At 38.1% G+C, this 13,997-nt stretch overlaps 1 protein-coding gene across 1 annotated transcript in view; it reads left to right on the forward strand.

Annotated features, from left to right (window-relative positions):
- The window catches only part of PHEX (phosphate regulating endopeptidase X-linked), a 103,114-nt gene extending 92,861 nt beyond the window's left edge, over nt 1-10,253 (forward strand). The window contains exons 19-22 of the mRNA XM_084492481.1: nt 1,556-1,621; nt 1,742-1,846; nt 3,313-3,389; nt 6,934-10,253. Of these exons, the coding sequence (XP_084348607.1) occupies nt 1,556-1,621; nt 1,742-1,846; nt 3,313-3,389; nt 6,934-7,036 (351 nt within the window). The 3' untranslated portion in view covers nt 7,037-10,253. The remainder of the gene's footprint in view (nt 1-1,555; nt 1,622-1,741; nt 1,847-3,312; nt 3,390-6,933) is intronic.
- The last annotated feature ends 3,744 nt before the right edge of the window (nt 10,254-13,997 follow it).

Genomic DNA, 13,997 nt, shown 5'->3' on the forward strand with positions numbered 1-13,997 from the left:
CTATTTACTCTTCCTCTTTCTCATTTAGTTTACAATAAAAATATCTACAGAAAAGCAAGGTAATGAAAGAAAAAGTGGATATAGAAATAGCTTCAGAGTGCAGTAATTGCATAAATTCAACTGATCAAATAAAGGGCTTATCGTGGTCTCTGAGCCCTGTCATGACCTGTCTGCACCCACTAGTCTCAGATACCTGACCCAGAGCTTCCTGAGATCAGCAGAAGGACTTCTTCCACTTATTAAAATGACCTGTGGCTCACACACCACTGCAAGCTTACTCTCATTTCATTCTCTAAATCAGTCTACTTCACAAGGTAACCACAAGTAAAATGTGTGAGGATGTAGGCTGGAAAAAAAAAAAAGTTAATACATATGGATGTTCCCTGGTGTCCCAGCAACTTTTCTCCTGACAACCTCCCTCCTATCTCCATCTCTGGCCTTCTGAGGGGAGGAAGGACAGGTAGGAAAGGGTCTGCTCTTTCCTCTACTGCTCCCATTTCTCCTTGTTACGCCCTTGCCAAGTGTCAAGCAAGATGCCTTGGGTCTGACCTGGGTGCTAATCTACACTGAGTGGTGGGACTGAGTGCATGTGCCTGTGTATCTTCTGAGCCCTTTTACCTTTTCTACCCCATTTTTTCCTTTTATACCAACCTGAAAATAAAGTGGGTCCTGAACCCAGCCCCTCCTATGCTCATCCCCCATGGCACGGGAGAGCATGGCATTGGAAGAATTGTGAGTCAGCATTGATCTTCAGAGCTCAGCTCAAAACTGTGCTATTTACATTGTTCATTTTAGGCACAATAGAGAGTAAAACTGCTTAATTACAAATACTGTCTGGTAGCACTAAGACCGTATCAGCTGGGTGATTGGAGATAATGCTGCACTTGCAGAAATGAGGATTTTTCCATGATGATATTGCACTTTGTAATACCAGAAGACTGGCTTTTTCAGAAAGTTCTGATAGCACTGCTTCTCACAGCATATTCTTGTTTCCATCACTCTTACTCTTGTAATCAATATTGGGGAAAAGCAACATGAATCTCCTTCACAGATATTTTTAGAGCACTGGATATACTATAAATTTCAATTCTGTCTCTGATGGCTAGTTTTAATTATGCTCTTTTATGTTTTGACTTGAAAGTCACTTTAGCATCCCAGGAGTACATAAAGAGTTATGTAGAGAAACAAATATAACCTATTGGATAAAAGTTTATGAAGGGGGCTACTGGATCTCACATGTAACCAGAGAAAAACAATCTTCAGGGGAAAATTATTGATTCTCAGATCAAAGATCAGGGACAGGATTTTTGAGTGCATTTTATCTACTACATTTTGTGCTACAGAGATCTAGGCAAAGAGCCAGGATAACTCATAACAGAGGATTGTTTACTGACAGTTTTCACATTGAAAACCAGTTTTCTTAACCAGAGATACGATGGCTGAAATTGGATGAAGTTGTCCTTGCCTTCCTTTATTTTTTTCCCTGTCCCTTGAAATTGATCAAGAAGGAAGCTCAAAAACAGGTCAAGTGACTGAAGTTCTTTCATTCTGCCAGGTGAATGGCAAGCGGACTTTGGCAGAAAACATTGCAGATAATGGAGGTTTGCGAGAGGCTTTCAGAGTAAGTATATGAAAAATATCTGGAATGTGGTATTACTAAAAAAAGAGAGTGAGAAAGAGAAAGATAGTCGTGTTTAGGTTCCATGTCACTGAAAGACACTTTGTATCTGTTTCTTATTAGGCATACCGGAGATGGATTAGAGAAAAGAGAGGAGGAGACGAAGAACCTTTATTGCCAGGCCTTGACTTCACACACAACCAGCTTTTCTTTCTGAGTTATGCCCACGTGAGTAATACAAATATGTTTTGAGTCTCCATCTATTGACCTGCACAAGGTACAGTGCAGAGATGAGGCTGCTTTGTTTCAATAATCTATAGCAACCAAATCCATACTTTTAATGATATAAACAGAGACTTATTTTCACAAGACTATTATTTCTTTTCTCTTTCTCTCTCTCTCTCTCTTTTTTTTTTTTTTTTTTTTTTTGATTCTATAACCTCTTTCTATGTTAGCATCCCAGTTTTCTGGTGCTTAAAGTGTGCAGAATTTTATGACTATTTTCCACCAGCAGTTTATCCACCACAAACTCTTGTTGCAGATATACCACCACCATTTGTTATTGTTCAGTGAAACTAAGCAGTGGTGAACAAAATCTTTGCTTATTTTTTTCTTACCTTTGTTTGCTGTACATTGGACCCATTGTAGTAAAACTTTGATAGAAGATGCGAGCTTTTGTAAAAACAAGGGAGAATATCAGAAATGATTTATTTGTATAAAAGAACTGGGCAAACTCCCTATACGAGGATTAAAAGTTGAGCTGTAAATTGCATCAGCCACCTGAAGGCATGAATCATTGAAAATTGAAGAAACAGGACCCAGTGCAACCAATGTTGGTTTTAAACCTACCCTGGCACTTCTCTGCCACAGGTAGTAGTGTACAGACCTATGACCACTTAAGTTTGACAATATTAACTGATGAAAAGATTGAATTTTGGTAGTTTATACTGAAGCACATATATCCTATATGTGGTCTGGCTTAAAGGATTTTGATAGAAAATATTCGACGCAGGGGCTTAGGTAAGGTAAGGACTGACAGATTGAGTTTTTTCATGCAATGGATACAGCATAAGATGGATTACTCAGTTATACAAATATTCTCTCTACTCTGTTTTGTGGTCAGTTACAATTGGGCCAAGCATTGTATTAGGAATAGTGAATTGGGGAACACTAATGGAAACTTGAAAAATGTTTCATTTCAAAAGAAACTGCCTTTCCAATGTGGAACAAATGTAAGGTAATGCAGCTGCAATTCTAGAGATGGGAAACATCATTATATGTACCTTTTAAACATTACATAGCTTTGAGACCAAGAAATATCCTTGGTAATTATTAAGGTGTGAGATGCTCCAGCATAAGCTGAAAAGCAAACTACAATTATAGAGTATATTAAAAAAAAAAAAAAAAAAAAAAAAAAGAACTGGTAAAGTGACTATGATTAGATGAAGGGAATGAGTGGGTGGAGAAAAACAGCAGGTGGGGACTGGATCCATTAGAGGATTTCAAAAAACAGGATAATATATCAGGAGAACGCTGCAAGCTAGCAAAGGTGAAATCAAATAGGAATTAGTGGTGTCTTTCCATTTTATACATTCTATAAGTAACAAGCATCTTAAGAACTGTGATGTTACATTCTGCTTTAACTTGCAAAGTCATTCCAAATGATGTGCCTATTTCTTTTTATCTTTTATTAGGTAAGATGCAACTCCTTTAGATCAGAATCCGCAAGAGAACAAATATATGCTGGAGCTCACAGCCCTCCTATGTTCAGGTAGTATAAATAATATATTTACTTAGTATACATGCAGAATCATCACTGCAGCAGACAAGAGCAGAAATTTAGCATGTTAAGAGAAATTAAGAAACACAAAATTGGCCTATGGTTTTGGCCTATATTCAAAGTCAAGTGTTTTTATTAGCTTATATTCTGCTGTTACAAATGCTCTTCTGTAAAAATGAGGGACTTGCATCTACCCTCAAAAGTAGTTGAACAAGAACATGCTGTGATTCTTGTGATGTTCTATAATCAAGACCTGAGTATATGAAATGTTTCATCTATCTTTATTTATTTTTTTCCTATGACAATCTAGTTTAGAAAACAATGAGTATTAGGAGGGTCCTTGATTCAAACTCCCTGAATTCATTTAAGCTTTAAAGAGAGTGCCTTGAATTATACTAATAGTGAACAGGTAGAAAAGCAAAGCAAAACATGCCACACAGGTTCCGTTCAAGACTGAACTCTTCAGTTGACCTCCAAGACACAATTCTTAAAGGAGCTGTGGTAGTCCAACCATAACAGCATGTCAACCTCTTTGCCAAAGAGGCCTGTGCCAGGCTCTCATAACCACTGAACATCAAGAAGGAGAGACTGGAAAATGAAGAATGTTTAAAGACTATGTAAGAATTAGGAAGCCAGTGTTTATTTCTCTGTATCTCCACAGAGTCTGCATGACCAAGGGCAATTTGTTTCTTCTGGGATTCATGTCATTTGCATTTACTTCACCAAGAATTGTGTATTCGCCCTCAGTCAGGTTATCTTATGGAGTTTCCTACCACTTTCTATTGACTAAAGAGGAAGCTGGGATTTTCCTTGGGTAAATTTAGGATTTATGAGCTCCCTTTGCCTCATATCTATCTCTCTTGATAAAGGAAAAATAGCAACACTGCCTTCACAGGGGAGCTGTGAGGTTGTTTCATGGACCAAAGGGTACGGGTACTCTGATATATTCCCTGGACATAGCCATACCAAAACTGGACATATAAACACAGTATGCATAGCACACCTTCAGGTACTTATAACCAGAATGAGTTAATAAATAATGGAGCTGGAAAGATTATAGCACAAATTTAATGTAAGCTAACAATGCAGATGAGTATGCCTGGTCTTGGCAGATTTCTGCACTCTGCACTTAAACTTGCAGTAGCATACCTTAGCAATACTTGCCACACCAGCTTGAATAAAACAACTATGATATACAAATTTACATGCCTTTTAACAATTGAAAAATACTTCATGACAATGAAGACTGTAGTATCCAGCTGAGCCTCAGCCTACAGAGTGATATTTTTTATAACTCCTACATGTCAGATTTTGATAAAAACAACCATTTCTTGGCTTTAAAATCCTCAGATTTATTTACCTTTCTCTATATATGAAAACATCACATTGCTACATTTCTATTAGATGGTGCAAAACACAAAATGTGCAGAGAAACCTAAGAATAATGCATTCACAAGGAAAAACTCTTATTTAGCTGAAGGAGTCAGGTCATGGAAGATAATTACAGAGAATATTAGATTAATTTTGAGTATAGAAAATATAGACAAATCTTTTTCTTAGTTTTTATGTGAGATAGCCAGAACAATCTTCTGTTTCAGAACTTAAGAGAAATTTTGGTTTGTCTCTTCTTCCATGTTGTATCAACTGGAACAATACGATCTGTTTCCCCCAGCTTTGCTTCATTTATGTCCAAAACCCATTATGATTATAGCAGCAATATAGCTACTTTCCAAAATGACAGTACTTGCTATCCAGACATCCCAAACAGCCTTTCCTAAGTAATTACAAAAAGTAATAGTAATAATAGAATAAAATAAAAACAATAAAAATGAAAACCACACATCTTGCGCATAGGTGTGTGCATCTGAGCTAGTCACCCCCAGTTCTCTTCTCAGTTGAAAAAGAATAGGCATTTTGAATGCATATCTTATCATTCTGTAAATAAATAAGCTAGAAGCTAGATTACTTCAACTCTGCAAGTACGCCTTTCTATTGACAGTCAGAGCCCAGGGTGACCCATTCAGGGGAAGGTGTCTCTGCTGTAGGTCAGTGGTTTGAAACCCAGAAAGCTGATTCTGATTCCACAGTTAACATGGCAATGTCAAACCGTGCATAGAAAAGTCACGTTAATGGATGCATAAAGATCTTTTGCTGACTAGATTCTGGTTATATTTATTTTTTAAATGGCAGATCTTCCATATTAGCATGGGAGTTCACATATTTTGAATGACAGTTTCAAAGTGAACTCCCCAATGAGGCAGGCAGAATGACTGCCAACGTCAGTAGCAATCCAGCATGACCAGCTATTTCTGTTCCAGCACCTGAGTGGGTATTTTTAATGTTTTTACAGTAAAGCTGTATATCTTATTTGAAACCCAACAACATTTCGTAATTCTCCTTACAAAACTGACCTTTAGATATTTTTGCACCAGCTGACTGCAAATTCTCTTACCCACAGAAAGTCTAATCAATGTAATAAGAATGTTTTCTACCACGCTGAGCTATGCTGAGAAGCTGATTGCCTACAATGGAGAAAAATGTCTTCCCACTGCATAAGAAGGAGAGCAGAAAGGCACACAATTAATATCTCAGTAGATACTTTTCTGCTTCTAACTCAGGCTGCTGTTTACCTTAATACCATTTCAAATTTCAGGTTAGTAAACTCCAATGAGCTTAAAAGCACAGGAAAAATCTGCAAACAACACAATTCCAATCTAGCAATGGTAAAATAATCATTTCTGACAGCATGAAATAATACAGATATGGAAGAAGAAACACAAAGAGCTCTTCCTGTATGCCTGAAGGTGCTGGTCTAGGATTCAGGCACATTGTCTAGCTTGTGTGAGGAGAAGTGCTCTTTCACTGTCATGCCATATGGGGTGGAAACAAGAGAGCCTGGTTGCTGGTCAGATCAGAAGCTCCAGAAAATGGATTTCCAAAATATCAGAAGGCCTAGGAGGCCCAGGGTTGAGCTGGCTGATAAGAGAGGCTCTGTCTGCCACCCTGGCTTCAGGCTGCAAAGTCTTGGGGAGATGGCTTGTGTGTGTGTGTGTGGGGGGGGGGGGGGGTAGGGAGTGTTGTTACAAGCTGGCTGGCATGAGCCAAATTGAACCACTTCCAGCACAACCCCCATGTGTGCTTACACACTGCTGTGTGCTGGGCTGCAGCAGTTTGGCAGCTGCTGGAAGAAGGGTTCCACCACACAAGTCTACTGCTGATCTCCCCCCACCTTTCCTGCCAAGGCTCAGATTGGAAAATCATTCTAAATGACATGGGACCTGCCAAAAAAGCAATTGTTTTTGGTAGAGTTTCTAGCAAAGTAAGATATTTCTCAAAGCACTGAATGAAACAAGATTGTCTTTACATTAGCTTTAAATGGGAGTGCTTCTCCTGAACCTTTTCTTTTTATTTCTGGAGAAATGAAAAGGGAAGCCTGAAAATTCAACCTGAAGTGAATATGTTGAAACACTCACAGGTCCACGATGTTTAATAGAAGATAACCTGCCTGCTGAGAATTTTTCTTTTCTCTTTGCAGAGTTATTGGTGCCATGAGCAACTTTGAAGAGTTCCGTAAAGCTTTCAGCTGCCCAGTAAATACGAATATGAACCGAGGGGCAGAATCCTGCCGGCTGTGGTAGACATCCTATCCAGGTCTTGTCAACAGGGGTCTGCAATGTGAACTGCTGCATCTGAGCTCATGCCCACCACTAGAGTTTCAGAATAATGTTCTGCAATCTGGAGAGGTGTTACTTCAAACGCATCCATATGGATGAACTATATGGACACTCCTTTTATCTATAAAACTCCTCCTGTTCATCTGCAGTTGCATTGCCATTGATGGATAATTGCCATTATCAATTCTAATTCCTGATTTATATATGAGCAAGAGGTAAATGCTAAAATCCAGTTTTAATCTATTGCTCTGCAGGGGTGCTATGCAGAATGTTCCCATACAAAATTTGTTCTTTTTGGATGAAGAAATTCATGAGACCTGCTATAAAACCAGCTCTGATCTGCTGTGTGATACAGCATTTTCATAACTTAAACTGTCACTGCCCAGCACGCCATAAATGATGTTGCATGATGTAAAGGCACAAGACTTTATATAAATTAGGTTTAATATGTCAGATTACTGCCTTAGGTTTTGGAACAGCTTCAAGCTGAGAAAGCACCTCATGGTTTCCATCTGCTAGGACTAAATAGAAAGGATACTTGTCAGATCCTGTCCTTTTCTAATTTTAGAACAGCTTATGACAAAAATCAATGTATGGTGAAAAAACAGAGGCTTGCAGAGGGATTTCCCAGCACCATGATACCCAGATTTATTACATCACTTATTCCTGTTTAAAGTGTGGGCAGTTTTTTGGGGGGCAGTTTTTTTTCATGGGCTGAATTTTACGTTGTGCTGAAGATGGTTTCACCTCCATTTATTTTTAAGCCTGAAATACTACACCAGTTTTAATTTTACTATGTGTTAGTGTCTGTGATTTACAGAAGAATATAAGTAGTGTACGTTTGTCCTCATGCTCCAAACAGGGCAAGATTACCTGTAGTTTTAAGGAAAGAAGAATCTGTGATTGAAAAACAGAGTGCCAGCAGCATTTGACTTGTCTGGGTCAAAAGACAAATTTAGAAGTAGAGGACTATTAAATACAGCATATGCACAGGCCAGTTGAGTTTTTTATCTGATTTCTAACAATATTAAATAAAAATAAAATAAAATTTAGTAGCAGAAAATATTTAACAGAAAATTATTAATAAGGGGGAAGAAAACTAAGATAGCCCTTTCTTCCCTAACAGAAAGATACATATTTAACTGGTATTTATTTATACCCTGTGCATTAATTCATTTTTGGATTGTGGAATCATTTTAAATTGAGAGAGAGTTTCTTTACATTGATTTAATTACTGCAAATCTATACGTCTGTGTATATACTTATATATATATATATACAAAAAAAATATAGATTCTTCTATTAATTTGTTTAATTTTTATTTTATCAGTATATAAATATTAGTATGATAAATTTTTTACAAGGATTGATCAAATATTTTCTAATAGTCAAGGTGGATGAAGGTTCAACTGAAACTAAGTTTTTGCAAATGGGGTTAGTTTCCTATGTCTTTATAAAGAAGGGATACATTATGGAAACATACTTCATAAAAGAAAATAAATCCTCAAACTACCTTTCAGAGTGAAGGAAGCTGAGTTCCCAAACTTAAGTCATCAGTGCCACAATAAAAAAAGAAATATATATATATATATATATATTAGGGGCTAGGATTTTCTACTTTTAATTTTCCCCTGAAGAAAATCATTATTATTTTTTTTCTTAAGAGCAAATGCACTTTTCTTCCTTTGAGCCAGCTCTTAGTTCTATGGAACATAGTTTATTTTTTGAGTTGATACTACCATTTATTTGCCTGTTGATATTTTTCACACAAACTATTTAGATAACAGTATTTTCATAAGAACTTTCCTTAGACAAGTAGGAATGGCTCTTGAGCAAAGCCACAGGGTTTGCCTACTAATGGGAAAGTTCCTTAGCAAATTGAGTGCTGTCCTGATTCCTGTTCTCATAAAAGTACTGAGACAACTTGATGTTGGCTGCATTCGATCAACAGCACAAAGTTCAGGGGTGAAATCCTGGCCTCATTAAAGGTAGTACCAATACGGTCATTGTCCTCAAAGAAGTCAGAACAGCGACTCAAACACTTATCTAAACTTTCTAAATTACTGGCTTAGGCAAGAATGTTTTCACAACAGTCTGCTTGGAGTTTTCTATTTTTATCTCTTGGGTCAGAGATGCATTTGAAAGAATTTCTCTCTCATGGCTATTTTCCAGTGGGACAGATCCTGTCATTTTGTATTTTTGGGGGGTTCTAACTCTGTACTGCATAGTGGTTTCTTCTAAAATGCCTTATGTCACTCTTGCTAGGCTCAGGGCTTTCATGTTTAATACCAAAGACTTTTGAACTGGATATTCCCAATAGCACAGCTACCACTACAAAACAATCTCATCCTTGCTAGGGCAGGCACCCATCTCCTACAGAGGGATGGGTCCTGGGCCAGGGGCATTGCAGGGAGGTGCTTGACAACAATGCACTAAAAGGAAGAAAGAGAGGGCATGGCCAGATTTTGGACTCTGCTTTTATAAGTTGAGAGGAGGCCTGTGTACTGCTAAGAAAGCCAGAATTCCTTGCTGCTGACATGCATGTTCATCAGTAGTGTCCAGGTCTGGGCTATCTTGCTGTTGACTCAGGCATTTTCTGCCTTGGGTTTAGGTCTTGCATACAGCAGCATGCAGAGCTTTGTGTTAGCACAAGGAGCCTCCTCAAGGAGCCACCTCACCTGAAGTTGGATGCTTCTTACATCCAACCAACCAAAGAGCAGACTGCACAATTTACAGTTCACTTTGGAATCAGCTATTTAGGTGCCAGCTGGAAAACAAAGCAGAAGGTAACTAATAAGCACATTCATAAAATCAGGTCACCTAAGATAGCTAGAAAAAAGGTGATGACGTGTGAGGTCTCCTCACATTGCCTCTATTTTAACAGGTTCCCTGGCCCTGCTTTGTTTTCACATTGTGCCTCCCAGGTCTCTGCTACCAATGTCTTGCTGTATTACTACCAGGTTCACTTACTGCCTCTATGCAAACAGATCCTTCATCATATATGTTTTTCTCCTAGAACTTTTATATTGATTTTTTTTTAATTGCCAGTAATTATTGCAACACTATTTTTGCCTTAAGCACATTGTAAAATGTTTCTTTCTGTTGGGTCAGTAATCTTATCTTCCAGTGGTCTGGAGGGGAAAGATCTGCTATGAAAAAAAAATAAATAAAAATTGCCTGTGTGAATTTGAAGAGATTTTCTCTACTGTGTAGTCATAGAGAAACAACCTCTACTCTTGTCCCATGCCCCCTTCTTCTGATTCTGAAACTATGCAAGCCTTTTTTTTTATTATTATTATTTTTAATTTTATTTTATTTCTCTGAGATTGAGAAAGCTGTAATACCACTTTGTACACTGTGAGTATTTCTGCTGATCCTGTTGTGAAAGGGTAGCTTTACACGAGTAGCTCTCTGAAAAGGCAGCTGTGCTACTCACCTGCGTAAACCACTTTGGTATGTCAATGATGTCCAGGCTTTGGCCTGATGCTGAAGGATGAAAAAAAACAAAAAACAGCTGCATTATAAAGTTCTGCCTTAAGCCTTGTGCACAGGGACTTCAGCATTCTTCAGATAAGAATTCTATCATGACACTAAATGTTTGAAACATTTATGAAATAATCAGATGGTTTTATGTGTAACTTTTTCCTGAGTATTATTCACAAACTACAGCATAGAAGTCTGTCTTACAGCAATGTAATATATATGTCTGTCTCCAAATAAATATTAAAAACCTGACGACTCGAGACAAAACCATAGTGAGTTAAAAGGTCTTTTGTGTTTGTGTCTTTTTAATCTGGATTTTTATTTCTCTGGTGAGTCTAATTTTCCTTCTTGCATAATAAATTAACAGACTATTTCAAAGACAATTGTGTTAGCCAATAAAAGCCAAAGCGATGAAGAATTTTCGTATGCATGCACTATGACAGAATCTGCTTGTCCTGTAAGTGCCCAAATCTACAATGTTACTTCTGTAATATATAGTCTTTATAAAATCTAATAAAGAGTATAATGACATGGCCCCAGGTTCTCAAAGCTACTGTTATTTTTTGACAGCGAAAGCAGGGCCATCTCCAGCCAGAGTTTATTAAGTTCCATTTGCCCCTGCTAATCCGCTGGAGGCAATTAAAATAGACATAGAACAAGCTACTGTGGATGAGGGCTGGATGGTGCAGAGGGGAAGGCAGCAGAACTGCCCCAATGTGAAGCCTCTGAATCATAACAAGGAGTGAGAGAAGAGCTACCTGCAAACATAAAATTCAGGTTTGCATGGAAAGAGATGAATGAGACGAGCAAATGTTGGGGTGGGAGCGTGAAACCAGCCTCGGAATGAGGGAAACATTTTGCTCAACTCTCGCGGGGTTTGCTGAGCTTGCCTGTGTCTTGGAAAGAGGCTTTAAAAATCGCCCTGAGGAATTCAGGGTTTATCTACTACAGCAAGAGCTTGCCTCACTGATCAGACAATTTAATCCCATTTAAAATGTAATATATATTTTAAAAAAAGAAAAGAAATTAAAGATTCCCTAGGGACTCTCCAACACAGCACCATGTTTTATTAAATATAACATCAAAGCTGGAAGTTACTGAGAATCAAGATAATGTGTTACACTAATTTGTCATCAAAGAAACAGATATAATGATATAATTTTAATCATCCACAAACATCACAGCTGAAAGAGCCTTATGTACAAGGTTAGACAAATACACAGATGCATATATTAACTGTGGGTGTGAACCTAAATGCATATTTTCAAAAATGTACCTAAAAAAATTATCACATCCCTATCTAGGCTTTGAACTGGTGAAAAGTGACCTGTTTTAAAAAGCCTGGGGATTTCAAAAGGGAATTTAAAGTTTTGTTTATTTGTTTGTTTGATTGTTTGTTTGTTTTTAAATTCCATCACAAAATTTACTCAGGATATCAACACTTCTTTGAATAATGATAGTGTTGGTTGTTTTGCATGGCCAATGTATAGTGCCCTTCTGAAATTTGAGTAGCAGAGATTTTGGTACAGGAACCTGAAAAAAAATATGATGTCACATTCTCTTGCTTCAACACTAGGAAAGTATTTGTGTAAAACCACCAGCGACAAAAATCTCATATACAACAAATATGAAAAATAAATATATGTCACAGCATGCGATTAAAAATATCAAACTATCACTCTTGCAGAAGAAGTAGCTGACCCACCAGAGCTGGGAAATGGTACACAAACTTGCCAGATCATTCCTGCAGGGAGAAAAATGGGAGTGCAGGAGGCCCATTGGCCTTCGTGACTGGGCACTGAGGCATGTGTACATGGGTATTGCAGCTCAGTACCTGGATGGGGGCTAAGCACCGCATTGACTGGAGCTTGCTGCATTATCCAGGAGACTGGATGGGCTGTCTGATGGTTCTAAGGGATCTGTAATTCTGTCACTACCTCCTACTTTTCTGCACCCTTTTTGTCTCCCAAGCACATGTAACAGGCCTATAAATTAACCAATTTATATCATATCGTGATATTCTAAAGGAAAATATGCTGCCTTTGTAGGTCAATGCTGCAAAACAATGCAGTGCCACTGTATTTTAAAGACACTGGTATACTTTGTGGCTGCTCTTGATTAGACATTTAAAATCAAAGCGTATGCCTGCATGTCATTCTGCTAGAGTGGGGTTTCAGTTGTTTGCACTGGAGAGGGAAGAGCACCATACAGTGTGACCTCGGAATAGTATGATGAAGAGAAATTAGAAAATCTTTTCTTTAGTGCTGTAAATCATGAAAAGATTTTACAAAGCATTAGTACAAGGGCACTGCTATAAAAGATAATATATATAGGCACAGCACAGGAAGTCTGCAAGTCTATGTTATGTAAGTGTATATAAAAATGTCAGAAATATGAGTTATTTTTAAATAAAGAGAGTCTCAGGGTAAAACTCTGACCCCACTGACTTCATTGGGTGATTTGTCATTAGCATCAGTGGGGCCAGCATTTCACTCCATCTGTATAACAGCACATAGAATTTACTGATTTAAAACTGTTTGGGGGACACATTATTGACAGGAAAAAATAAAAATAAAAAACCCCAACCTAGTCTTTGTGATTCTTCTAAGACAATGAAGTCCAGTCCACCATCGTTTGCATAGGACTGACTCTGTTTACTCTTATCTTGCAGGTATTACATTTTCATCTTTGTAAACACTTTAAAAGTTACTTTGTTGCTGTTTCAGATTTTTTCAGTATTTTTTTTTTTTTGATGGAAGATAACAAGTTGAATTTTATTGGTAATAGACCTTTATCTATGAAAGTAAACATGATATGTCCTGTTGATCTAAGTGTAAGTTTATATAGGGCATTTAGATTTTCTGGTCTCCATGATGAGACAGAAAGTCAGACTGAGAATATAATATCTAGTGTCTTACACAGGAATTTTCCTTCATAGTCCACTGAGTAGTTTCCAAAGGCATTAGCTTGCACTAATCTCATTTGCCAGATGAGGAAACACAGCTGCAGAGAGCTGAAGTAAATACCTCAAAGTCAGTAGGCAGGACAAGAATAAAACTTGTCCCACCAATATTAGGCCAACACTTCCTTCCAGACTGCATCTTCAAAATAAACACAGGAAGCTTAATGTCTTGGCTGGGATGAGAGATGTCTCTGCTTTGCTAGGTGCTACCTTTGAAATGCCACAGATGTCGTGAATGGTGCAGGGACCAAGCTCGCCCTAACACCGTGCTCAGCAGTGTTCCTTGGTGAGCCACCCACCTCCTCCCACACTGCCTTGCCCAGGTGGACTGCCACAATGTGCAGTGTGCACATGTCCAGTGCACATTTGGGGTGTGCATATGTGCAGTGTGTGTGCAGCATGCAGTGTGCATATGTGCAGTGTGAGTCTGCAGTGCTCCCTGCACATCCTCCATCCTGACCACTACCTTCCCCTCATCAC

This window comes from Aythya ferina, assembly GCF_964211825.1.
Source record: "Aythya ferina genome assembly, chromosome: 1".
In the NCBI taxonomy this organism is placed as follows: Eukaryota; Metazoa; Chordata; class Aves; order Anseriformes; family Anatidae; genus Aythya; species Aythya ferina.